Source organism: Tenebrio molitor, chromosome 7 (assembly GCF_963966145.1).
Source record: "Tenebrio molitor chromosome 7, icTenMoli1.1, whole genome shotgun sequence".
In the NCBI taxonomy this organism is placed as follows: Eukaryota; Metazoa; Arthropoda; class Insecta; order Coleoptera; family Tenebrionidae; genus Tenebrio; species Tenebrio molitor.
Window position 1 is genome coordinate 1,678,788 of NC_091052.1, and position 24,718 is coordinate 1,703,505.

The window sequence follows — 24,718 nt, forward strand, 5'->3', positions numbered from 1 at the left end:
GACCTGCAAGTCTTCTGGTACCTGGTTGATCCTCAACACTGCTCACAATTGCACGAATGTTGGGTATTCGACGATTAGGAAACTGCACTTGATAAATATGTCGGGCTTGGACCGCGTTTTGATCGGCTTCGAGCACAATATCGGTCAATTCGTTAATTGTAAGATGTGCCATTTTGAGTATTACAGTTATTATTACTTCCGCGAATTAACACAAACTCACCGACAAAAGCAAAACGACGACTGAACTGATGGTATTATTTTATCGCCGTTTTTCAGTTGCAATTTACGAAAAAACAATGGAAAGCGATTAGGAACCTAACAACTTTTTACTTCTCACTGCATAATTCGTTATTTTATTCACGGTCGATTTTTTCTGAATGAAATGAGAAGTAAAATGACATAATTTTGAGAATTTGCAACAATGTTATTTAACAATTATGTTATATTTAACGAGTTCTGTTACCAGCTAAAATTATTGTTGCTACCGAGCGATCATTTAAGAAATAAATCGAGCCTATGCTATAGCATGGGTTGCCATAGGTAACACGCCGACTCGATTTATTTTTTAATTGATCGCACCGTATTTCTGATACACCTGTATAAACGCCAAAAGTTTATTTTTTGTTCGACACTGTCAGAATTTGAAAATTTTCTCCTGTGTAAACGGATTTTGATAAATGTCACAACTTGTCAAAACGAAACGTCAAGCTAATTTGAAAGATTTTAAGCGATTTAGAGCCTTTGAGGGAAGATTGGATGGACAAAGTTGAAGAACTGAGGATAATTTTTGATGTGAAACTATAAACCATGATTATCCCGTTTTTTCTTTTTTTTTTGTAGAAAAACTTTTTTTCTGTATACAGTTAAACACCGGTTGTTTTTGTCTATTTCATGTATTAGATATTACATAGGGACGATATAAGATTATTTTCTTAATTATCCAAGGTAATATTTTTTTCTAAACAAACAATTCATTTGGTTGTATAAAAATATTTTTTATTTTTAACTCTACTTGCTAAATATAACGGACTATTGCACTTAACTGTATATAATTATGGTTGAAATTAAGTACATACCTTGATATTAAATAAATTAGATAATTAAAATTAAATTATCAATATAACAAAAAAATCACAAGCGTATCAAATACTAATCACAATATGGCAATTTTGAATAAGATCTCATTATTCATAATTTGATCATGTTTTTTTTGTGATTTATTTAAAGTTCATATTTTTAAAATACTTTTTTTTTTATAAATAAAGACATGGAAATATAGAAAAATGTAAATAATTTAAAATGTATGACTACATTTTTGATCAATATTCGACTAATCTCTAATTCTAATCAAATTAAACTCGAAACTATTTGATCCTACTGTTTAATTAAGCATAATATCAAATCCAGTCATTTGCGACATGATCCTAATGACATTTTTTATAATAAATATCACTAAATAGTCATTTTTCTACATTTCAATTTTGAGATATAAAAACCTGAAGCATCTTATTGCTTCATTGTTCAACTTCTAGTGGAAGCTAGCCTTATAAATAAATAATGATATAAAATGATATAAAGTAGATCATTAAACTTGATTTATCGATTACCCTCATCCGCAAGATCAAGTCAATTGACTATAGTCGTTTGAATAACTTCTATACTTTATAAGTCGACATATTTGACACATTCTTTTTTGGAGTGTGTCCATATAAAAATATTGATCCTATAACGAAAGCTGCTCCGACAGTAAACTGAGCTGTAAGGTTGAAATTGAAAATGTATATTGAAGCAACACAGGAAATAACAATGGCTAATGATGTTGCAAAACCTTTCAAGATATTATCGGCGAACTTTACAACAACAGCAACAATCAGCCCCCCGCCTGCTTGTAACAAAACGAGGTAATAAACAAAGTTATCATACCCAAAAAAGAACCCTCGTTTTGAGATGATATCACCGTCATACACAAAACAAGAAATCAAAGCGAAAGGTATAGAACATATACTAAGTTGTACGTTTCTCATCCACACAGTAATATCACTGCCTTTGAGCATTTTTTCAAAATAAACCCCGGCGAAACCTGACAACACACAAGCAGAGAGTGCGGCCATGAATCCGATTAAGCGGTTTTGTTCAGGGCCTGAATGTATTTGCACTACACCCGTCGATTGAGCCAACTGAACAAGTACTACTCCTACTACTAACATAAATAAAGAAGTCCATTGCGTCTTCATGAGTTCTTTTTTTAATATCAGTACTGCAAACATGGCAGTTGTTAGAATTTTCAGTTGATACGTGACCTTGAAAGCAATTTGTTAATCGTTTGCTGTTTTGGGGAAAATATAAAAGTACAAACTTGATACGTTGCCGCGTCTAAGTGTGACGCAGATACATATAGGAGATTGTTCTGTATAACATATACAAATGAGGGCACACAAACTTTTAATGTGTCCATTGGTTGTTGGATGATTTGTTTGTCAATTGTGTCAAAAAGCTGTACAATTCCTCCACTCTCAATGTAGACAATAATCAGGCATGTCCCTAACTTTACTACTTCGGCCATAACAACCGCTGAAAAACAGATTAATAAAAAAAGGGTATTTTTACTTATTATGAAGGTTTAAATTTTATAAAATAAAGTTTGAATTTACATGTCACCATTACAAATAAGATATTTATTCATAATGCATTGTGCAACTAGTTGAAAGCCATACTTTTTTTCATGAATTTGCAGTTTGATTAACGAGGACGGAGCCCGAGTTAATCAAGCAAATGAGTGAAAAAAAGAGACTTTCATAACGTGTTGTACACGACATTTTTTGCATATTGTTATAAGTTGAGAAAATTGGCCTAAAATTAAAAAAAAACAGAAATGCATAATAGGTTTTCTTTGACAATGAATTGAATAAAATGATTAAAAAAAAGTATTGCATACTTTCATTACGATTTTTCGTTAAAAAAAGTCAACTTTCATTACCAATAGGTATGCAAAAAAAAAATATTTCAACATGGATATTATTGTTCTTTCTTTTATTCTAGTAATAGTGGCAAATTAAGAAAAATCATGATGATTTTATTCATAAATGGTTGGTTTTTATAATCTGCAAGAGAATTTTGGTACATTTTAAATAATTTCTAATTATAGGCAAGCATTTGATTTGATAAAAAATTATGACAAATAAATTATTATTTTAGAAACATGCATTACTAAAACCAATAACTTTTCAGATCATTTTCTTTGGGTTTTATAAGCATGTAAGTTACCTGTTGATGATAGAAACATATCTCCTTCTCGAGTTCTAGCATATCGCATACTAAGGCCTAATGCAGCATTTTGGACAGTCAGAATAAGTAAACTGACATATTTTAACATGTGGTTTTTTGAAGAGTCACCTAAAACATCCCTGATACACAAATATTCTTGATAATCACAACAGTTTACACAGTACATTAATTTAAAATAAACTGAAAAAATACACACCTGACACCTTCATGTTTTTGCAGTCTTTTTTTGTAACAACTGTAGTGCAATTTTGGACGTTTGTTGAATTATACTGAAATTAGAATACGGTAAAAATGTAATTTTTACAAATAAAAATGTATCCTGGAAATAAAAAAGCTAACCTTAAGATAGCGACAATTACACCTATTCACGTACGAGTAATTGTATCACTTTCGTTTACTCTCACTTGTTATGCATCACTTTTTGTCGGGTTTATTCAAAGAAAAATTAAAAACATTCTTTGAAAAGTGTAACATTTATTTTTAAGATTTGACACGTCGAAGGTTGACATCACAAAAGGCGCTAAATTATTCAAATTTTGAATTTGACATTTGATATAAAAATTTTACACTATTCAATTTTTACTCTGGGGTTGAAATGTAAATTTATGGTTTCAATTGTAAAGTTATTTTATATAATTATCAATAAAGTGATAATTTTAAAACTGACAATTATTTCATTTTGAATTTTTGGCGCCATCTTCTGGTAAGTTGTTTAGATAAAATAACCTCAATATGTTTTGCTCGTGATTTTGATTAAAAAATAAGACGGATTAAGCAGAGATTGCGTGGTTAATGCAATAAATACTTAAGTAAACAGCAAGATTTTGTGATGTCGTTCTCTGAAGCTGGCGTAGCAGATGTTTTGCGTTCTGCTCAACGAGATGAAAGTTTTGTTAGGGAGATGCAAGACAATATACAGACAATTGCAAAATTATTTGGAGGTAGAAACCATCACGGAACTCAAAGGATAACACCGGCATTGACCAATGCGTGGTATTATTTTATGACAACGCTAGGAAATTATCAAACATTAGGAGAGGAATATACTGGCACTTTAAGATTTAATAGTGAAAACAAAATTCCTTCAAAACTGGTTTGATTTTATTAGATAATCATAATTATTTATTAATGTGGGTATTTAAGGTTGAGTTAGTATGGTTATCATTGTATATAGGAGGAGAGCCACTATTTGATAGATTAATACATTCTGTACAAAATAAAATTAAATGTTCTGATGAATTAACAGAACAAGCACAAACATTATTTTTGAAAATACTGGAGTTTTTGCAGAATCACAAACAAACACTGAAAAGAATTCATCATTCACTCTTTTATATTGATGGAAAATATTACAACATTTCAAACAGAATTTTAGGAATTAAATATGTAAAAGTTGTCAATTCTTGTTTATTTCAAAAAAATAAATTGTGTTTTTCAGGTGTTGGTGAGAGAATGGTTAAGGGATGATACTTTTACTCAAAGTTTTAGAATGTTAGGACATTTGTCTTTGTTTTATATACTTTTTAATTTTGTTCAACAAATATGGTCTTCTAAAAATAATGGAAATATTGCAGATAATATTACAAGTGTAACAGAAGTATCCAGAAAAGGTTGCATATTATGTGCAGAAAATAGAAAGAATGCTTGTGCTACCCCTTGTGGACATGTGTTTTGCTGGGATTGTATTTCTGATAGTTTAAAATATCAGCACAATTGCCCTATTTGTAGGGAAGTAGTCTTGCCAAGCAGAATAATATTATTACAGAATTATGTATAATTGAACTTTTTCACAATAAATGGAATTAAATCATGTGAAATAAAATTTATTCAAAACTAATTGAAAATGTAGGGTTTTTTGGTTTCAATATTTTTAACTGTCACATTTATAGGTTATATTGTTGAGAGAGGTTAAGCAGGAAAAATGATTCGAAATAAATGTGTTAAAATGTGTCTTCCCTCTTTTAAAACTAGTAGAATATTCATCAACGTAAGAAATAAGACTACTGCAGTTGATATCGAAAAACTGGAAAAAGAAACCACAAGTGATATTGACGGTTAGTTTTTTTTTGTATTGTTACGTTCGCACAAATAAGTAGTTTTTATCGTTTTTAAGTGGTTGACGAAGAATTAAAAACTCGAGAAGAGGAATTGGAACGTAAACGTAATAAATCTAGGTTAAGAGAACACGATCGCAATTTTTTATTTGAAAAAAATCCTTACCCTGAGCCTACAATTTGGTACCATGGTACTTTAAAATATATGAGAAGATTGTATGGTAGGTATGGTGAAGCTAGTGGAGTTAATCCCTCAATATGTTGGCCTGTAAAAGAAGAATTAGAGGAAACACAGGAATATGAACGTGTGGCTCATCCTTTCACTATACCTCACATGATTGAAGAAGCTAAAAAGAAAAGACAGGAAAAACATGAAGAAATTATGTTGAAACAGCAACAAATGGTAAAGAAAATGGAGAAATTGGAAGACATGAAACAGGATTTGTACAATCGAATACGTAAAAAGGAGAATGAAGCCTTTGCTGCAAAGGTCAGTTTTTGTCACATACTGACTAGACAGACACATGGTGCTAGTTGTTAAGGACATCTAATTGATAAAGAAAAATGCTATTAAATGGTGATCACTTAAGATATAATATTATCTGTGATTTAGAAAGATAAATTTTCAAATATATTTTTTTTTTGACTTCCGTTATTAAATGTACAGGTTTTTTCATTCATTTGCGTTCATAAAATATGTATGTGATTTTTGAATCGGTCCAGAAACGTTCAAAAAAGTGCCATAGCGGTTCATTCAAAAGAAGTTTTTTTATGAACGCGAATGACTGAAAAAACCTGTGGATTTAATAACGGACGCCAAAAAAATGTTGTATGCAACTCGTCAGTAAAGTATTTTCTTTTTACTCGGCGGATTTGCGCTCGCTTCGCTTCTCGTAAAAAAAAGTATTACTTTACTCACTTGTTACGTAAATAAATATTATGTCTGTTGCACTACAGGAACGTAAGGAGCGGCTGATAGAGGAAGTGCGCATGCATTTTGGGTATACTGTTGATCCTCGGGATGAAAAATTCAAAGAAATGTTGGAGAAGAAAGAGAAGGAACAGAAGAAGGCGATGAAAGAGGCTAAGCGCAAAGCACGCGATGAGAATTTAGTGAATAAACTTTTATCTAAAAAATCAGAACGAAAAACAGAAACATCTGATCCAGACAAACAATAAATTTTGTTATATTTATTAGTTAATGTAATAAATTAAAAAAAAAAAAAACAAGTGTGAATTCATTTATCTAGCTGCACCACCCCCATTTGCTGCAGCATCAGGATTTGCCATGGATGATACCATCAACAAAATAACAACAGGCACAATGTACATCCACTGAAATTACTGTCATTAGGACACATTTTCTTATTTGTTGTAAACAACTTACATATTTTGCCAAAATAGATCTGTTGTCTTTAACTTCACCCCTTTCCTTTGCTTCCCTTTCTTTTTCAATTTTTTGAATGTATGTGGCTGTATCAGGACTAAAAACATTTTTTATTTCATTCAGTATATCATTGTATAAGTGGCAAAAAGTGCCAATTTTTTTAAATAAAATTTTAACATTAAATTTTTCAGAAAATTGTGCTGTACCTTGCTGCATAATACAAATAAAATTATTTTTCTTCTAAAAACTGCATTCTAAAGGTGATTTATTACACAACCTTCAGTTTTTACTTCTTATGTAAATAATATTTTAGTTGATATGTTGTCATTTCTTAGGTAACAACATATTTAATAATACTTACACTGGTCCCACTTCACTGTGTCTTACATAAACACTTGTGGTAAACTCCTTTAACGTATTTAGAGGCACTACAGCTCCTTCACAAGTTGATTTTGAAGCAATAACTAAAGTAATCCCAATTACTCTCCCTGAATAATCTAGAGATACTGACAATCTATCATCTAACTCAGCTTCAGCTAGCATGCACTATAAAAAAGAATAAGATAGAATAATCAATTTCCTAATTGTTGTCCATTTTACAGCTTTGACAGTTGATAAAAATGTATTTTTTGTACCATCATTAGCAACAACTGTAGATCTAATTTGATAAAATTGATTTTTTGCAGCTAAATCTCTTAACAAAATGCGTTCTTCTTCAGTTAATGGGTTTTGGTTAACCACAGCTTGTCCCAGTCTTAGACTTTGTATTGTGATATTGCCTCTTTCAGTAAACGTCGGATTTTCTGATGGCACTAAACAATGTTCTAATTTAATATTCACCCACCCATCATGTTCCAAATTACTCTATAACAAAAATTTTTAAACTGGTCATGTTACAAAATTTATCTTACCGCAAAATTATAATTAATTAACACGAATAAAATACATAACTTTTCAATCAAGTTGAGAGTCATGTTCTTCAAGAAATGAATTGTATTTTATGCAATCGAGTTATTTTATTAAATATTGACAATCATTACCATGAACGACCAAAACGTCATACCACCAAAATGTCAGTGTATTTCATTGATAGAAATAAATTCCCTAAAATTTGTTATAAAGAAAAGCACACGTGCGTCTTCTCTAATTTGAGGTTATGTTACCGAGGTGGTTACGTTTTAGTTTCTTTTTATAATTTATCGATTCTTTAGACATCTCGTAACATTTCAAAATGCAACACGACGACGTAAGTTTTTGTAAAAAATCGAAAAAAAGATTTTTGTTTTTATAATATTTTAGGTTGTGTGGAGTATAATAAATAAGGCTTTTTGTTCCTATAAAGTGAAGTAAGTACAACCGAAATCAAAGTAATCTTTTTTAAGAGTAAATTTTTAGTACAAAAACGCAGAAATTTTGTCGGAATGAATACAATTTAACAGGTTTATGCAATAGATCATCTTGTCCTCTAGCTAATAGTCAATATGCCACTGTTAGGGAAGAAAAGGGAATAATTTATTTATATATGAAAACTGCTGAGAGGTTTTTTATTTTAGCAAAGTATTAAATGTGGAAAAGTCTTTAACATGTATTTTAGGTCAGCATTTCCAAAAAAGACATGGGAAAAAGTAAAACTCTCCAGAAATTTTGAAAAGGCCATTCATCAAATCAATGAAAATTTGTTGTATTGGCCTGGTTTTATTAAATCAAAATGCAAACAAAGATTTGTAAAAATAACTCAATATTTAATACGAATGAGAAAACTTAAACTTAGAAGACAGTAAGTAGATTCATTATAATTAGTATCTAAAACGCATTCATGTTGTTTGGCATAATGGGAGGCTGCATTTAATTTACACAGTAAAGGTGTGTTGTTGAATTAGGTTATGTTTTTCTAAGTTTGAGGTTATAAACAGCGTCAATGTGTCGCGCATTATTGTCAGTTTTACTAGTTTGCAATAAAGAATACCCAGACATCGTCGGAAATTCAACAACAACACAATAAATCATGGCCTCCCATTATCCAAAAAAAAAAAACGTTCAGGTAAGAAATTATACATTTTGCTTTTAGAAAACTTATTGTACCACTACAACGCAACATAGAAAGAAGAGAAAGACGACGAGAAGAAAAGGCACTCATAGCAGCAAGGATAGAGAAAGGTGTAGAGAAAACATTGTTGGAAAGGTTAAAGAAAGGAGTGGTAAGTTTAAATAATTTAGAAATGGCTCTAGTGATTTACCAATATGTCTTTAGTATCAAGATTTGTACAATATACCACAAGCAGTCTTTGATGATGCTCTAAGAGAAAATGAAGTGGAGTCTGAAAATGAAGAAATTGAAAAGGAAATGGAAATAGAGCTGGAAGATAATGGGGAAGAATTTATTCCAGCAGATACAGATGATGAAAGTGAAAATGAAGTAATTATTGATGATATTCTTAGTAAAAAAAAAATTTTTTTAATTTTTTTTTTAAGGAAAGTGATAGTGGACAGCCTGAAGAAGTAGATCTTGACAGCAGTTTTGAGTCTTCAGGAGAATCAGACATTGAAGTTTGTTTAATGTTATTTAATTATTTTTTTTTAATTGTTACATGCATCTTTTTCAGGATATTCAGCCTAGTACATCTGTGAAAGATAAGAAAACAAGTAAAACAAAACAAGATAAAAGCATGTTTAAAAGAAAGTTGCAGAAACCACGTGTATCAATTGAGTATGAAGTTGAAAGAGAAGAACCAAAACCAACTAGCACATACTAATTTCATTGGTTTATGTAATTCATGATGTAACTATTTTTGAATAAATTTTTTAAGTTAATTCTTTGTTTCAATTGTGCACCAAGTGTAACTGAACTAGCGATAAAATTCTTGACAAAAAAGGAGAAAGTAGAATTTTTTGAGTGGGGCAGTTTATGATTTATGGATGCTCAGAATTGTAGCTTTATCAATTCAAGGTTGTAAGAAAAGTGTAGAGAAATGTTTTAAAAAACTGTAATGCTAATTATTTGACTAAAAACGTGTTACCGTGGGTGATTTAACAAATGTGATATTCTTTGGTGCGGAACCGCGTCACGCGCTAATTTAAATTTTAAAATCGACAAATTACGTACCAACACGTTTGAACATTATTTTTTTTTTATAATACACAACTCTTTAGTGTCATTGAAATCATTCATAATAATTGCACATTACCTACGGTTTCTCTCAATACATACATAATTGTTTTTTAAATACAGGTAAATTCCAAGGTCGGAATAGAGCTGGCTCTAAATATAATATAAACATTATTCAGTCCGAGGGAACAAGAAGTGGTTTTGTTTTATTCGGTTGTTAGTTAACACTTTTCTCCTTGTGATCTGTTCAACGGACCGCTCTTTTTGTAAACATTTTTATTATGGTGTATTTAGTGCAGTGTGTGTTTATTGTTTAATTAAAGCTTTTATTTTGTTTGTTTGTGGATTATTTGTTAAAATGAAGTTCTTTATGTTCGGCTCCAACAGTAAATATATGTAAGTGGAATTTTTATTTCGAGTTTCAACGAATAGGTCATTACGATCAAAATTCTGTTACAAATTATGTAAATTCTCCTGTTTAAATAAAAAAATTCTACCATTACTTTTTACTTATGATTCAAATTAACTCCACCCAAAGATTAACTAACTTTACTCCAACGATCATCTCAACCCGTCTACGAATTGCTTTTCCTAAATTCCCAATGCGCATCAACACATCCTGCTATTAATTTCTTTTGTGAAACTATTTCAAACTAATCCAAAACATGCACCGAAAAGAAACGACAAATTTCAGTTTAAACGCATTTGCGAGACTAGTAGATACCTAATCTGATTTAGGTGAAAAGTGTTTTGTTGTATTTCCACTGACACATTTAAATCCGGTAACATAAAATTGTCCTTAGAGTTTACGATGAAAACAAAAATACGAACGAGTACCTCAGGTTTATTTATTTTTGGATCCGTCTCATTCCCTGCTGTTATATTAGTAAGAATTTCGAGCTTATAACGTGTTTTGGTTTATTTTCTATAATTCAATATTTTTTATTTTAAAACAGATGCAGTGATAGTTTACGTAATTCAGGAAAAAGAAAATTCATCCACAAGTAAGACATTATAGTTACTTAATGCAGTTTTAAGCTGATTCGTTTTAGTTCCATTTCAAGTAATCGCATACCTATTTGCTCAATCACGTTAAAAACGTTGGTAACTTTGTAATTGTCAATTCCTGTCGACGGTTTCAATGGAATTAAATCGGTCGTTTTTTGCACCAATGAATTTAACAAAATTTGGAAAGTTGCAGTTTTTATAACGACTTTGTTACTCAAGCATTGCAAGTTCTATACCACATACGTTGCAATTTGCCGAAAAACTACCTACTTCTCTTTTGAATTATATGAATTAGGTCGGCCATGTCGTGGGAGGCAATTAAAACTCTATCAACAAAAGCACAGTGTGTAGTTTATTAAGAGAAAATGACTGTTTATTTATTATGAAGTTGGAAATTATAAACGACAACTCCTTAATAGACACGTGGCTTATACTTTAATCAAAAACTGTCTTTTCATACCAAAATTTAATTTTTTATTAAGAACAACTCCATTTTGGAAATTTTCTAATTATGTTAATTCAATTGATTCTTCTTTAAAGTCTTGTTTAGAGAGAATACTTAATTTACGTTTAACTGATTTACAATGGCGTCAGTCCACTTTACCGATTAGATTTGGTGGTCTGGGAATTCGTCGCATTTCCGATATTTGCCTCCCTGCTTTCCTATCTTCAATTAATGGGGTTAAAAAGCTTGTTTCTTTATTACTAAACTCAAAGGATAATGAGCTTAATATTCACCATTATGATGAAGCTTTAGCAGTCTGGGGTGTAGCAAATGAGAACGAAATACCAACAATTCCACAATTTCAGAAGAATTGGGATAATATTAATATCAAAGGAATAATTGCCAATGACTTAATCTTTAATTCACCTAGAGACTTGGCTCGTTTTAAAGCTTTGCAATGCAGAGAATCAGGATCTTGGTTACATGCAATACCTTCCCCTAATATTGGTACTCTTTTAGATAACACTTCCTTCCAAGTTTGTATTGGTTTAAGATTGGGTTGTAATCTTTGTACACCTCATATTTGCAAATGCAATGCGAAAGTTGACGAAATTGGCACCCACGGTCTAAGCTGTTTCAAAAGCAGTGGTAGATTTTCAAGACACACTGAAATTAATTCCATTATCAACCGGTCTTTAACTTCTATTCATGTGAATTCAACTTTAGAACCAAACGGACTGTCTCGGGATGACGGAAAACGCCCAGATGGGATGACTTTAGTACCGTGGATTAAAGGTCAACCTTTGGTTTGGGACGTCACTGTTGTAGATACACTTGCAGACAGTTACGTATTGAAATCATCTGAAGTCTCAGGTTCTGCCGCTGAAATGGCTTGCAAACGCAAACATAGCAAATATAGTTCAATCATTTCGTCAAACTACGTGTTTAAAGGTTTAGCATTTGAAACCTTAGGCCCTTGGTGCAAAGAAGCCATCGATTTCATTAATGTCATCGGAAACCGACTTATCGCGGAATCAGGCGATTCAAAATCAAAGAAATTCCTTTTCGAGAGGATTTCCCTTGCCATTCAACGTGGAAACGCTGCAAGCATTCGGGGCACTTTTCCAGATTCCGCAATATTATCGGAAATTTTTGTATTATAAAACAAAAATGTTTATGTAATTATGTTATTAATATAAACTTGTTTATAATAAATCTAAATAACGACAACTAATAATTTATGGTATAGAAATTTGTTAGGTAATGTTTGTTTTCAACTTTTACACCGATAATTTTAGTTTAATTGTTGATGAAAATATGTGGATCATACCAACGTACCCACTAAAATATTCCTTGCCTCGTGTATTTTGGTGGTAATAATAAACTGCTAATAGCCAATGCTCGGATCTATATGCGACATAGGTATAGGTTTATTTTTAATTAAAAAATGTGTTGGAGGAGATGAGGACACCGAAAAGAAGGCGCTGTCCAAACAACTGCACTAACAAGAAAAATATTTTTGCAAAAAGCTTGAAGTTGAAATGTAATAAAACCGAATAAAGCGATGTTACAAATTTGTTATAATCTTTACTACATGGTTTAATCGTGTGGATAATAAATAACGTTTTTTATTTCATTTAAAAACACAAATAGAATTAAATATCGGGGAAAATAAAAAATAAACAATACCTACCTATTTAAACGTGTGTTAATAAAATTTATTACGGTACTTAAAGCACTGCTTAAAGTTTGCGTTTTTATTGTTATTTTCCTTTGTGGTATCTTACTGATACAAACGCAATGTTTGTAAGTTCCTGAACTATAAACCCGAAAACTGGTATTTTCGATAATTAATGTAATGTAAGAAGTACAACTACACGAAAATGTTGTTAAGATTGCAATTTAAAAACGTTGAGTGCGTCATTAAATGGGTGGAGGTTAACCGGTATCCCATTAGCAGATATTATTTAGTGCCATTGCCAAAGTCGAAACGAAATGTGGTCTTCGTGTTATTTCCTTTTTTAAATAATAGTGTCAGCGCAGACTGACAGCTCAAGATGTTATTGCAACTTTAACAATGAATTTAAAACACAACTTCCAGCAACAATTTTGATGTGTTCCACTTTCAGAAAACTGGCAGAAGACAAGTAAAGCAATTCTAACGCAGTTTACATTGCATCTTACAAGTTTCCAAGGGAATGACGCATAATTAACTGTATTTACCTTGAGTTTCTGTAATAATTAAAACTCCACAGTAAATGTGGTGCTCAAAGTAACAAATATTTTTTTATATTTATTATACCACTTTAATTGTTACTTCAGAGATAAGCATGTATTATCCACTTATTAAAAATTAAAGGACAACTTCAAATCCTTGCTTTAACGTAGGTTAAATTTAATATAGGTTTGTTCGTTTTGTCAGGGTTGCGTTATCTTATTTCAAGGGGAATTCCTTTTTTAAACTAGTAGATATAAATAAGACATTTCTTTTGGTTAATTTGGAAGATTATTGTAGAAAAGCAGTCCTTGTAAAAGTGTTCACATACAGTTAGGGACACGGAATTTCGGGCATCATTTTCCTGTCACTTCAAAAAATTGCGATGTAAATCACTCTTTATTGTCAACGTGACATTCAAAAGTCAAATTTTGAAATTTATTTTCTGTCAATCGCATGTCAATCAAAATCGTGGCAAACGGTAAAATTGAGGTTAATAATGTTAAGCCTATTTTACATTTTTTGACAGTATATTGACAGTGATGCTCGAAATTCCGTGTCTCGCACTGTACATCTCTTTCTACTTATTTCGAGCCGCAGAATCCTCATCTGAATGTCAAATACCAGTAGAGGAATTTCCACGCGATTTCAAGGTGACAAAATGTAATCCCCCGTCATCAAATTTTGAAAAATATGTCTGTTACCATCCAGGAGTGAATTTTTATTCGTTTTTGCAATCTTAAGTTGCGTTATAATTAGATAAAATGCAACCAATGTGATTTAACAAACACTATTGACCTTATTGTGTTATTTTTAAACATTTATAGTTTCAAGTTCAATACCGATGCGATTTGTAAAGGTCAACAAGAAACAGCGTACCTGTTCTGTCTTACGTCAATTTTTTTAATCAGAAAACAAATACATCGATTTTGTGTGGTTTCCCAAGTCTGTTTGTCCATTCTGATTCATCCCTTCCTCCTTCCTTCCAAATCCACGTGTTGAAATGCGCGCGCATCTCTTACTCACTCTGAGTGCGACTTATTCCTTCTAAACTGAATTGTTTTGTTTTTATGGGCGTAATTAACACCGCTCGTATTTCCTTTGTTGTTTTTTATCATTATTTTTCAACCGGCACTTTTCGAATTCCGCGCTGTGAAGTACAACTTACTTTTGCGAAACTGAATGAACCCCAGTGCATTACACAATTTTCTGTATGACTCTATGTACAGGAAAGAGTTCTTCGATGCGTGAACCGGCAACGAACTATTAACCGCAGATGTGGTAGCCGCAGCTGCGACCCAGGTCCGTAATAGATTTTTTCAAGATAACGTAACCGCAGATACTGCTTCAAAATAAAAATCAAAAATATGTCAAACATACCGTCACTCGTTAATCAGTTTTTTTCGTTTATTTGTAGAATGAACGAAAGCGGCCAGGTTCCAACTGGGAAATTTTGTGTCTTGGATCCACATCCTCCGGTGCGACTGACCAGACATCGATGGTATGAATCGCACAGGTATGTGAAATGCTGTCTGGGAATTGGGGATATGCTCAGTTTATTAATTAAAACTCGAAACCATTTCCGCTAAACAATTACGCCCGAGTTTACTTTTCTCATTTCAACATCGACAATAATACGTAAAAATCTAATCATTTATTGTGCTCCCAACTGCTGCAGCTCCCAAGTTAATTGTGTTTTATAGTTTCACTTTAACCGGAAGCCATATACGAACACATCAGGGAACGGTTGTTATTGTTTCAGTAATTATAAATTTGTTGCAACTGCAGTGCAACAGTTTGCTGCTTTTATTTGAACAAGGTGGGGACGGGGAGTTTTGACACTGTGCAAAGGGGAGATGTTTCCGTGCAAGATAATTTCATGGAGCTGATGGCATTAACGATCTTATCGAACAAGTGAAAATTAAATGTATTCGGTAAAATATACAGCGTGGATGTCAAGTCTGGAACTAATCAGCAATGTTGAAATTGTCGAATATTTTTAAAAATTCTCGGATAGGTCAATATTATTTTTTAAAAGTACATCTGTTTACGTTCAAGGGAAGATTCGATTGGAAGATTTGGGCCAACAGCTTGGCCAGATTTGTCCCCAAATGACTTCTTCCTTTGGGGCACCAAAAAAATAACATTTACAATAATGAGACATGATATTGAAGAACTCAAAGATCGGATAATTTCATCAGAAATGGTGTTCAAGGTTTTCATAATAGGCTGGCAAATTGTGTAGAACGTAAAGATGGACATTTCGAACATTATTTACAGTCTGTTTTTTAATCAAAGAACCACAACACCGCAATTTACAACTAAAATAGAGCTGACAAGCTGAAAGTTTAATAAATGTCTTACTTTGCGAGGCATTTTTAATAACACGTTCAAATTTTAGATGCGAGTTTACGTACTTTCAAGGACATTAAAAATGACAGGCGTTGGCTGGTATAGCCAACAGATATCATTAAATTCCCTAAATTTAGTAAAATTTTATATTTGACCTAAATCAACAGGTCGTGGTTCTTTGATTAAAAAACAAACTATATTAAAGTAAATTATTATCATTCCTTACCTGTTCCTGTTACCTGATTAATAAATGTCAGAAAAATCAATTTACATACTTTGCTTGAATTAATGACATTTTTAGTCGATATTTCGACAATTTTAGACAGGTTTGTAGTATAATTGGTTGCATAGTAAATAGTCACAATACATTATTGATTTGTGCTTTTTAAATATGGACAGTGAAGACTTTTCCGCACTAGAACCTGAAGACATTTTTTCCGACTTCAATTCGGTTCATAATGAAAATTCCTTATAAAATTTTTCGAAAATTATTTACCTAAGGATTTTTGTTTTGTTTTGATTTTTGTATCTTAAAAACTGACTTTTACTCTCGCGTGTGAAAAATATTCGCTTATTATAAATATTTGTGTAATAAATAACTTACGAACTGAATCCATAAAGCGTTCGTAATTTTTACACTGATTAAACCCCACGTACTATTCCGGACACGAAATCTTGGCCACAATTGACATTTAACTGACAAATATGTGTGAACTGGCCTTTATTGAATATAACCCAACTTTTGACTCGATAATGCCATTTCCCTGCTTTTTTGATGTCACAAGAAAAACTTCAAAGTGATTTTTAATAACTGTCATTTATTAATGACACTAATTTTTTGATTTTTTGGACCTCCGTCTAGAAACACTGATTTTCCATTCGTCTAAATCCTCTGGAAACTAGCATTTCCCTGCCTAGGCAAGAAAAGCGCAACAGGAATTTTTAATGAAAGATTTTAGGTTGGCAGCACAAAATGTCAATGTCATGTGGAGGTTTTGTACAATTTTTAAAGTGTGAAATATTGATGACGATCAAGCGACGTCTTAAAATAGTAAATACAAGAGAGGACGACGACGGTTTTGAATATTTGAGGAATTGATTGACTTTTGTCGCGACTGTCGCTTCGTGGATCCTTTGTTGCTAATGAAAGAAAAATAAATTCCCTATCTGGTAATTTTTTAACAAAAATGATTATATTTTGCTTTAAATAAATTGTCGGCCGAAAAATTTTTGTGTATTACACGGCTAGAAAATGTCTTGCAAGTGCTCGCACTTGTGGGCCTTGGCTTGTGATACAAATAACTATTTAATAATTGTCATTTATTAATGACACTAATGATTGGTTTACATCATTTTTTTTAGAAATGTCTAAAAAATGTTGGTCAAGATTTCGTATCCGGAATAGTACTTCAAACGTGCGTGTTCAGCCAATCAGAGCGCTTGCTTTCATCCAATCAAAAATGTTTATCCCGATTAAAACGTTCTGCTACTCTGTCATCTGTCAAATGTGATTAAAATTGCATGCTGCTCCTGTCAGATTCTTAAATTGTTTTTAATAACAGTATCATAAATAAATAATTACCTAACGTTAAAGTTTGTATTCTGGAATTAATCTTGTCAAAAATAACATAACCTAATTTTCTATATCTGAGAAATTTCCCAATTTTCCCTTAAACATTTTTGCTTTAGACAATTTTACTCGTTGATATTTGGGCATTTTTATTCAAACGTTAACCCTCGAGCTAAAGCTCTCGGGCCTAATCAGAATAAAAATGCTCAAATTCAATTCGTAAAATTGTCAAAGCAAAAAGTTTTCGTAAAGAAAAAAAAATTAGATCTCGTTATTTAAGAAAAATAAAAAGGGTGTAAAACATTAGTTTTATTTTTATTTAAACAGGTATAAAAATTGCAGAAAATCTGTATCTACCAATCTGCACTTATAATTAGGATTAAATTATTTATCAGTCTAAATAATTCTGCGTTATGACACATCCTAAATTGTAATTATAAATTATTGGCATAGCAGTTTTGGGCCTTAATCCTATTATGGGGTTATTCGAAAGTCGATAAAATATTACATTAATTGGACGTTATGTAAATACGTAATCTATAAAACCATCGATTGTCTCATTCAATTAAGTGCACGGCACATGGGCGGAACAAAGTTAGACCTAATCATGTTTAGAATACCTACGATGACCATCACATTTTAACAAGATTTAGAGGGCATTAAGGGTCTTAATCTTGTTTAAGTTACTACGTACAAGGACAACGGTGATGTGCTCTTTTTATAATGTAAAAGCGTTCAGAAACGTTGACGGTGTTGTCACTGAAAGTGCTGTCTCAGTTGAAAGAATAAAATGACTACGGAAAATAAAAACACTCTGAAAGTTCCAGAAGATATCCATTGCGCTAATGGAGATGATAATGAAGAAGCGATCGAGGATGAGAAAGATGACAGGTCGGTGATTTTTTTTATACATACAAGAAATCTTCTATTTAGATGCTACAAATTATTTACGTAACGAATTCACTTGTGTTATTTTCCAATTCTGTAGATTTTGATTTTCGACTTGCTTTTTTCATTACAGTCGATATTTGGTTTTTCCACAGTTGCTTAACTTCTGTTGAATCTAAAATGTAAAAAATAAAAATTGCAAAACCGTGGCAAGTAGCGGTAGTACAAAATAAATACACAAATACTTCTTGACCTGTAAACACCAAAAGAAGTCCAAAAATCCAAGTAAGTCCCATCATGAAGAACAACAAAATGATAGATTTTTGTAAAGAACATGATTTTTTCGTTACGGTTTTTCGTATATCGAGCTTTGTCAACAACAATTTTTTAACTATGAGCACATAAACAATTGAATTTATTACCAAGATGATGGCCATAGGTAGACACACTCCTAGATTTAAATAGGGTCCTTTGGGGTAACAAATTTGTGATGATTTGGCATCGGACGTTTTGTCATAGGTGTGTACGTTTATGGCTGCGGTTATGATTACGACAATTAACGGAACACCCCAGGAAAATGCGCAAAATTTCAAAACTACGTGGCTGATGTGATCGTTACAAACCAAGTGAAAGCGTCGATAACTTGAGAAGGAAATGGTCAAGGTCCAACAAGTTTGGGCTAAAATCATGTAGTGCAAAAGTATTCCTACGATTATGCAGATAGTGCCCTCGCTGACTGCGTCAGAGACGAAGAATAAGATTATCAAGAGTAGCAGACAGACAGATACATTTAAAATGATCTTGTTGTTCGCTTTGTTTCTCCATCGTTTGAAAATTAAACCAGTCACAAGGATTATTGAAATTCCTATCAGCGACAGGATTGTTCCGAAGATTGTGATCAAATCTAGGACAAAATTGTCTGGCACAGTATTGGAAATTAACATTCCGAAATGCGTGGTGTGATTGACTTCACACATGTAGAAACCATCTTTGAATTTTTTTGCATTACCGTCGCGACTCCACCTTCCTTTGATTGGGAGATTGTTTTCGCTTTTACCGTATCTCCAGTGTTGACACGGTCGGTCCAAATTTTTTTGAATCTCTTTGAAATAAATTTTAATTGTGGAGTTACCATTTGCGACGTCAGGAATTAAAATACTGATGATCCAACTGCCAACAGCGGCAATGGCGTTTTCTTGGTTGAAAAGACTGTCGGATTGGAACAGAGTGATAAAGTAGTAATCATGGTTTTTGGTGAAACTTTGAGGGATTATGAATGCAACTTCAAAATTCGTAGTATTCAGTTGATCTAAGTAATTCTCTTCATTTAAACTTATCACGTCAAACGAAGTGAAGTCATTGTTTTGTCCGTGAGCTTTAATCATTACTCCAATTGTTTCTGTGGTACTGATCGTGTACACAAGCAAATTGGGTACTGTAAGTCTCAGATTATCAAAAGTTAGAAGCAAATGGTCCAAACTGTATAAAATTGTGTCCGTGGAATTTAGACGATGTTGAGATAGAGTTAGTTCATTTCTACTGACACCCATGATGTTATTAATGATGCCCACAAAATTATCCGTAGAGTTGAACGTATCATTTTGACTGGCATTTTTCAAAATTTTTGCTACAAAATACACATCGACAGCTCTAAATTCACTTTGATTCTGTCTGCTGATTTCATTAGCTGCGTCGATTGCCGTTGTCACGTCTGGTTCCGACATTGCATTGTACAAAGCATTAGTGGTATCTGTTATTTGTTTCGAACAAATGATTCCTTCTTCTGTTGAATCCCATGTACCATTTGGAAAACAGTATCTTATAATAGGATTATAATTATCGTCTAGACAGAGTTGTGTAGGGGTAGTCCAGGTTCCTGCCTCAGTTTTTGGAAAAGTTAGATGATCATCTGTTTCGTCGGGACAATTTTTTGTTGGAGAAATTATTGTTGAAGTTTCAGCAGACGATGAAGCAGTTGTAATCGGAGGTGTAAGAGTTGTTGATTGAGTTGTAGTGGGAGTTGTAGTAGTTGGTTCTGTTGTACGAGTGGGAGTTGTAGAAGTTGTTTCTATTGTAGTGGTGGGAGTTGTAGAAGTTATTTGTGTTGTAGTGGTGGGAGTTATAGAAGTTGTTTGTGTTGTAGTGGTGGGAGTTGGAGTAGTTCTTTCTGTTGTAGTGGTGGGAGTTGTAGAAGTTGTTTGTGTTGCAGTGGTGGGAGTTGTAGAAGTTGGTTCAGTTGTAGTTGAAGTTGTGGAAGATGGTTCAGGTGTAGTTGAAGTTGTGGAAGATGGTTCAGGTGTAGTAGAAGCTGGAGAAGTTGTTTCCGTTGTGGTGGTAGTTGTTGAAGAAGGATTGGGATCTGGAGTAGATGATACAGTAGACGATTCAGTTGAACTGTCTGTAGAAGCTGCCGAATCAGCTAAACGGGGAGCTGAATCGGTGGAATTTCTTGTGATAACGTCATCATATTTCTTTATTGAAGGATTTACAGTGGTAAATTGAGTTGAAACTGAAAACCAAAAAACAAAATTGTAATGGTATTATTGCGAGTCACAGGTGGTCTTAAAGAAAACAAAGGAAATAGTTTGAGGTTTTTATTGATTTAAGCATCAGATTTACTTTTTAACTTGACTGATTATATGGACGTGAAAAAAGATTTTAACACACAGGTAAACAACACTTTCACTTAATCGTGGTAAAAGATGTTGAATGCAATGAATTATTACGCATCGTCATCATAATTTAAATTCAATTGAATTACTCAATCGAAAAATTGAGCTTCAGAAGTAAGAGATTTTCTCGTGATATTCAATAAGGAAATCTTTTTCCTCAAACGCATATACATATTTTTCAACAGTTTAATGTATTACGACTGTTAAAATTAAAAAATGTCTACAGTTTAATACCTGTTTGTTTGTCATCGGTAGAATTTCCATATTTTATGAAAAAGTTGTTGAGAAAATCCTGAGTTCTGGTGTTCTGAAAAAATAACATAAATATTACGTCAATCGATGTTTCATCAAAGTTGTATAGTTTTCGCTAATAAAAATATTTGAATTCTAAATTATAACAACAATTTATATTTGCTTAGTTTATTTTATCTATCAGACACTTATATTTCAAATTAATTATCAGATTAAAGAGTGACGTAATTTTAAAAAAGGTAAACCATGTCACCAGAAAAGTGTTTTGCTTTGTGTTTGCAAATACGAGTATAAATAATCGGCGCCTACAGATAAAAGAAACGTAAATTGAGTGACATGGACCAGAAGTAAGCTAATCAGAACTTAACCTATTTTAATAAAACAATCTTGATAAGATAGATATAAATAAATAAAAATACATGAGGAATATTCGACAGGAAAAATATTTTCATTTGTTTGATTTAATGAATTGCACAGCAAAAAAATTTTTGTTGGAGATTATTCCATGGATTTAAATATCTACTTGAGATTGAACACGTTTCACGGAAATTTATTTCAGTTCTTTAGTTTTCTTTGTAGAAAATCTAGTAAAGGGTCATTGGGAGTCAATGGAAATGAATAAATTATCAGGTGCTGAGGTGCAGTATCTAATTAATATGATTGTTATGAAATTAAAATTAGAAATTCAGAAAAACTTCGATTTCCAACAAAGTTTCGTCCGTTTTTGATGAAACATCATAAAATTTTAGTTTTTACAAATTCTTGGGAAGGACTTTTTGAGTGTGTCGAAATTTCTAAAACTGACGTGCTATCAAATTCATGAAAAACTAGTATAGCAAAATTTTGTTGGAGTAAATTGGGCTACATGAAAATGTCAAATATCAACGTCTGTCATTATGACAGCTCAATCCAACGTCAAACGCATTTAGGTTATCTACTTGACATGTTGGACATTAGTAACATAGTAATCAGTACAATAAAGTACGTTGAAACTATAATCTTGTCAAAAATAAATTACTCCCTATGATTAAGGGATATTCGTTACTAGGTTGCCATAAATTTGGTTAGATTGGAGGCTATGTGGTTTCTGGTGACTTACAAAGATATTGTAACTCTAAGGCAGCGAATTCCTTGTGACAGTTGCATATGGCTCTATTTCTCGCTAAAGCTTGTTTGACACGATACTAAATTTTTGAGAAAATTTACTAGTAAATGAGAGAGGACCAATGAACGATCAGGATCTGACAAAGACAGACTATGATCCTGATCGTTCATTGGTCCTGATCGAGAGTCTCTCTCATTGTCTAACAAATTTTCTACAAAATTTAGCATCGTGTCAAATAAGCTTTAGTGATAGATGTTTTTCTGTTGCACAATCAATTTTGGTTTCTGGCGGCATATCAATTCATAGTAACCAACCTTAAGCATTCAAAATTACTTTTGAAAATTCTAGTTACACACAACATGAAAAACGTGATTTCCCTAATAGTTCGAATTCTAGGGAGTAATTTATTTTTAACACGAGAGTACGACGTTTTGCTCTCCTAGTTTTTCATGAATTCGATAGTATCTATGTTGTACAACATTTAACATTTATTTTTTGTACCTATTAGCTTTAAGGAAAATTGTACCCACATGATGAGTTTTATTTTTTTTTTTTTTATTAAAGCATTATTGAACTCTTTTACATTTTAGAATCGTCGGTCTCGGTTCTTGTCATTAATTTAGAATTATCACTTTATCTTGTTTCATATCGATGTGTTTCTTAAGAAAATTAATCATTAGGTACATGACAGAGGTATTTGTGATAATTTTTTTTTTTTTTGGTTATGAAGTACCGATATGTTTTTTAATTTGTAATTGTATCTACAACACCCACAGCGTTGTAATTATGACGTAATTGGAATACAGACCGTTGCCACCTACAAACAAAAAAATGCTATAACCTATAACTTTCTTTTGTTTATAAAATGAAAATGTCTTACAAAATATTTTTATTTGTAACATAATGAAATTAATTAGATTTAAATTTGTCGCTCGTGTAACAGTGTTGGAAGTACGGATATTAGTAGTTTCTCTATTGCATTAGATTGATTCAAAGTTAAAAAGGAAATGTTTTTACCTCGTCTGCCCTGCACTGGTATGTCACCAATAACAATAAAAATACTTTAACGGCTACTATCGATAGCAGTCTCACGGTTATGATACCCATAACAGCTAGCACTGAAGTGATTGGATTTTATGTATTTGTGGCATACGTCATCGTTTTGTTGATTATCATTATCGTGGAAAAAAGATTTTATTGTTAATTTTTATGCATCTGTGAAGATAACAATTAGGAAATATTTTATTATTATTATTATTAACACGAAAAAGAACGTTTTGTAATTCATTTTACGAAAATGTATTCTTATCTCGATTTTAATAATTACGAACAATATTAATGGTTGTATTTCACATCACGTTCACTAATCGAACCAGAAATACAAATTTTACTGTTAAGGACATGGAATCCTGGTCAGTCTGTTATTGTCATTTCAAACAGTGTCAATGTAAATGCATCTTTACCGTCAATATAATTGATATTTTCAAAAAAACTGTCAACTTGGTTATGAGTAGCTAAGGTATGGTTTAGAAATTTTGACAACTGAATGACACATCTGCCCAGTTTTCCGTGTCCCCAATAGTACATATTTTACCTTTACTTCTTTAATCTAAGTACGAGTATGACACCCTTTAATTTAGCGCGAGCATAACAGGCATTGCTTCTGCCAGATCGCGTTTTAACAATGTGCTGTTACATGTGTCGTAGTTGCTTTGCGTATTTTACATTATGTGATTTTAATTTATTTTTTTTATTGTATAGTTTGCTATGCCTGACAAAAATCGGTCGGCGGGTTCACTTTGATGATTCGATGAAAATCAAGTGAGTGAAAAAAATGTACATACATTTTTTAATTTCTTGTTGGTGTTATCTATGAGGAAATGTGCTCGCTGTAGTTTTTTTGTTTACTTACTTACTTACTTACCTTTATTGTTGTCCATTTGAGTTTTTAAGTAATTGTAGTGAATAAAATGTTCAAAATGAACGACAGGAGTAATAAAAATTCGTTGATAAAAAATTTGAAAATATTTTTTCATGTAGGTATCTAATCGCGATAAATCAAACACGATGAGTTTTTTATTGTTAAATAAACAACATTGAGTAGTCAAACATGTAGGACGGCGGATGAGATGAAAAAAAGGCGTAATCAGTATGTATTAACAATTATATTATACTTGAAGCACTTTATTATTTATATACTAAAACAAGTTGATGATATGTATTTATAAAAGCATTTGTAACCACTAAGATACATCTGTATTACTGGTTGTATTTACAAGAGTAATTTGCATTTGCTCCAAGCAGAGTTGTTGACAGTTGAGTAGTTGGTATGTATTTGTATTATATAGTTAAAGTAACAATGTTTTCATTTAAAATAAG

The 24,718-nt window shown here is 32.0% G+C and overlaps 7 protein-coding genes across 11 annotated transcripts in view; 4 read left to right on the forward strand and 3 right to left on the reverse strand.

The window, feature by feature from the left end:
- Positions 1–577: 577 nt before the first annotated feature.
- On the reverse strand, positions 578–3,824 carry Ugalt (UDP-galactose transporter). 2 transcript variants are annotated; one of them, XM_069052755.1, is made up of 5 exons: positions 3,625–3,824; positions 3,482–3,554; positions 3,265–3,393; positions 2,357–2,571; positions 578–2,300 (listed from the first exon to the last, which is right to left on the reverse strand). In XM_069052755.1, exons 2-5 carry the CDS (start codon positions 3,492–3,494, stop codon positions 1,656–1,658), a joined length of 1,002 nt encoding a protein of 333 aa, XP_068908856.1. In that variant the 5' UTR covers positions 3,495–3,554; positions 3,625–3,824; the 3' UTR covers positions 578–1,655. The 2 variants fall into 2 exon arrangements, with proteins under 2 accessions (XP_068908856.1, XP_068908857.1); XM_069052756.1 differs by lacking the exon at positions 3,625–3,824 and having other exon boundaries at positions 3,265–3,404.
- A 138-nt stretch (positions 3,825–3,962) lies between these two features.
- On the forward strand, positions 3,963–5,096 carry LOC138134468 (peroxisome biogenesis factor 10-like). The gene is made up of 3 exons (XM_069052761.1): positions 3,963–4,378; positions 4,429–4,671; positions 4,724–5,096. Exons 1-3 carry the CDS (start codon positions 4,115–4,117, stop codon positions 5,060–5,062), a joined length of 846 nt encoding a protein of 281 aa, XP_068908862.1. The 5' UTR covers positions 3,963–4,114; the 3' UTR covers positions 5,063–5,096.
- Positions 5,097–5,148: 52 nt separating this feature from the next.
- CRIF (growth arrest and DNA damage-inducible proteins-interacting protein CRIF) lies at positions 5,149–6,569 on the forward strand. Its single transcript, XM_069052762.1, has 3 exons — positions 5,149–5,339; positions 5,399–5,829; positions 6,297–6,569. Exons 1-3 carry the CDS (start codon positions 5,207–5,209, stop codon positions 6,516–6,518), a joined length of 786 nt encoding a protein of 261 aa, XP_068908863.1. The 5' UTR covers positions 5,149–5,206; the 3' UTR covers positions 6,519–6,569.
- On the reverse strand, positions 6,503–7,804 carry EMC10 (ER membrane protein complex subunit 10). Its single transcript, XM_069052770.1, has 5 exons — positions 7,638–7,804; positions 7,327–7,590; positions 7,088–7,272; positions 6,727–6,823; positions 6,503–6,674 (listed from the first exon to the last, which is right to left on the reverse strand). The coding sequence occupies exons 1-5, from the start codon at positions 7,698–7,700 to the stop codon at positions 6,582–6,584; spliced, it is 702 nt and encodes a 233-aa protein (XP_068908871.1). The 5' UTR covers positions 7,701–7,804; the 3' UTR covers positions 6,503–6,581.
- Positions 7,805–7,824: 20 nt separating this feature from the next.
- On the forward strand, positions 7,825–9,537 carry Rbm13 (RNA-binding motif protein 13). The gene is made up of 8 exons (XM_069052760.1): positions 7,825–7,972; positions 8,026–8,072; positions 8,122–8,265; positions 8,321–8,503; positions 8,795–8,924; positions 8,978–9,142; positions 9,199–9,273; positions 9,330–9,537. The coding sequence occupies exons 1-8, from the start codon at positions 7,958–7,960 to the stop codon at positions 9,477–9,479; spliced, it is 909 nt and encodes a 302-aa protein (XP_068908861.1). The 5' UTR covers positions 7,825–7,957; the 3' UTR covers positions 9,480–9,537.
- Positions 9,538–9,992: 455 nt separating this feature from the next.
- rdgA (retinal degeneration A) overlaps positions 9,993–24,718 on the forward strand; it is a 133,277-nt gene continuing 118,551 nt past the window's right edge. The window contains exons 1-2 of one of the 4 annotated variants that reach the window (XM_069052731.1): positions 9,993–10,228; positions 14,918–15,016. In XM_069052731.1, coding sequence (XP_068908832.1) covers positions 10,191–10,228; positions 14,918–15,016 — 137 coding nt within the window. In that variant the 5' untranslated portion in view covers positions 9,993–10,190. Of the gene's footprint in view, positions 10,229–10,777; positions 10,837–14,528; positions 14,803–14,853; positions 15,017–24,718 lie in introns of those variants that run through there. The other 3 variants (XM_069052734.1, XM_069052733.1, XM_069052730.1) reach the window with 3 other exon arrangements.
- LOC138134455 (adhesion G-protein coupled receptor G6-like) lies at positions 17,719–23,480 on the reverse strand. The gene is made up of 3 exons (XM_069052737.1): positions 23,357–23,480; positions 21,217–21,289; positions 17,719–20,819 (listed from the first exon to the last, which is right to left on the reverse strand). The coding sequence occupies exons 1-3, from the start codon at positions 23,444–23,446 to the stop codon at positions 18,370–18,372; spliced, it is 2,613 nt and encodes an 870-aa protein (XP_068908838.1). The 5' UTR covers positions 23,447–23,480; the 3' UTR covers positions 17,719–18,369.

Coding starts and splice junctions, on each gene's coding strand:
- LOC138134455 (XM_069052737.1), bottom strand. CDS start 23,446: ATGGGTATCATAACCGTGAGACTGCTATCGATAGTAGCCGTTAAAGTA. Junction 21,290..23,356: donor ACCAGTGCAGGGCAGACGAG/GTAAAAACATTT, acceptor TTATTTTTTCAG/AACACCAGAACTCAGGATTT. Junction 20,820..21,216: donor TACCGATGACAAACAAACAG/GTATTAAACTGT, acceptor TTTGGTTTTCAG/TTTCAACTCAATTTACCACT.
- CRIF (XM_069052762.1), top strand. CDS start 5,207: ATGATTCGAAATAAATGTGTTAAAATGTGTCTTCCCTCTTTTAAAACT. Junction 5,340..5,398: donor AACCACAAGTGATATTGACG/GTTAGTTTTTTT, acceptor ATCGTTTTTAAG/TGGTTGACGAAGAATTAAAA. Junction 5,830..6,296: donor ATGAAGCCTTTGCTGCAAAG/GTCAGTTTTTGT, acceptor GTTGCACTACAG/GAACGTAAGGAGCGGCTGAT.
- LOC138134468 (XM_069052761.1), top strand. CDS start 4,115: ATGTCGTTCTCTGAAGCTGGCGTAGCAGATGTTTTGCGTTCTGCTCAA. Junction 4,379..4,428: donor ACAAAATTCCTTCAAAACTG/GTTTGATTTTAT, acceptor TGGGTATTTAAG/GTTGAGTTAGTATGGTTATC. Junction 4,672..4,723: donor GAATTTTAGGAATTAAATAT/GTAAAAGTTGTC, acceptor TGTGTTTTTCAG/GTGTTGGTGAGAGAATGGTT.
- Ugalt (XM_069052755.1), bottom strand. Junction 2,572..3,264: donor TATGTTTCTATCATCAACAG/GTAACTTACATG, acceptor TCTGTTTTTCAG/CGGTTGTTATGGCCGAAGTA. Junction 2,301..2,356: donor TAGACGCGGCAACGTATCAA/GTTTGTACTTTT, acceptor ATTGCTTTCAAG/GTCACGTATCAACTGAAAAT.
- Rbm13 (XM_069052760.1), top strand. Junction 8,266..8,320: donor TATATGAAAACTGCTGAGAG/GTTTTTTATTTT, acceptor CATGTATTTTAG/GTCAGCATTTCCAAAAAAGA. Junction 9,274..9,329: donor CAGGAGAATCAGACATTGAA/GTTTGTTTAATG, acceptor CATCTTTTTCAG/GATATTCAGCCTAGTACATC.
- EMC10 (XM_069052770.1), bottom strand. CDS start 7,700: ATGACTCTCAACTTGATTGAAAAGTTATGTATTTTATTCGTGTTAATT. Junction 7,591..7,637: donor TAATTAATTATAATTTTGCG/GTAAGATAAATT, acceptor TTTTTGTTATAG/AGTAATTTGGAACATGATGG. Junction 6,675..6,726: donor GATCTATTTTGGCAAAATAT/GTAAGTTGTTTA, acceptor CAGTAATTTCAG/TGGATGTACATTGTGCCTGT.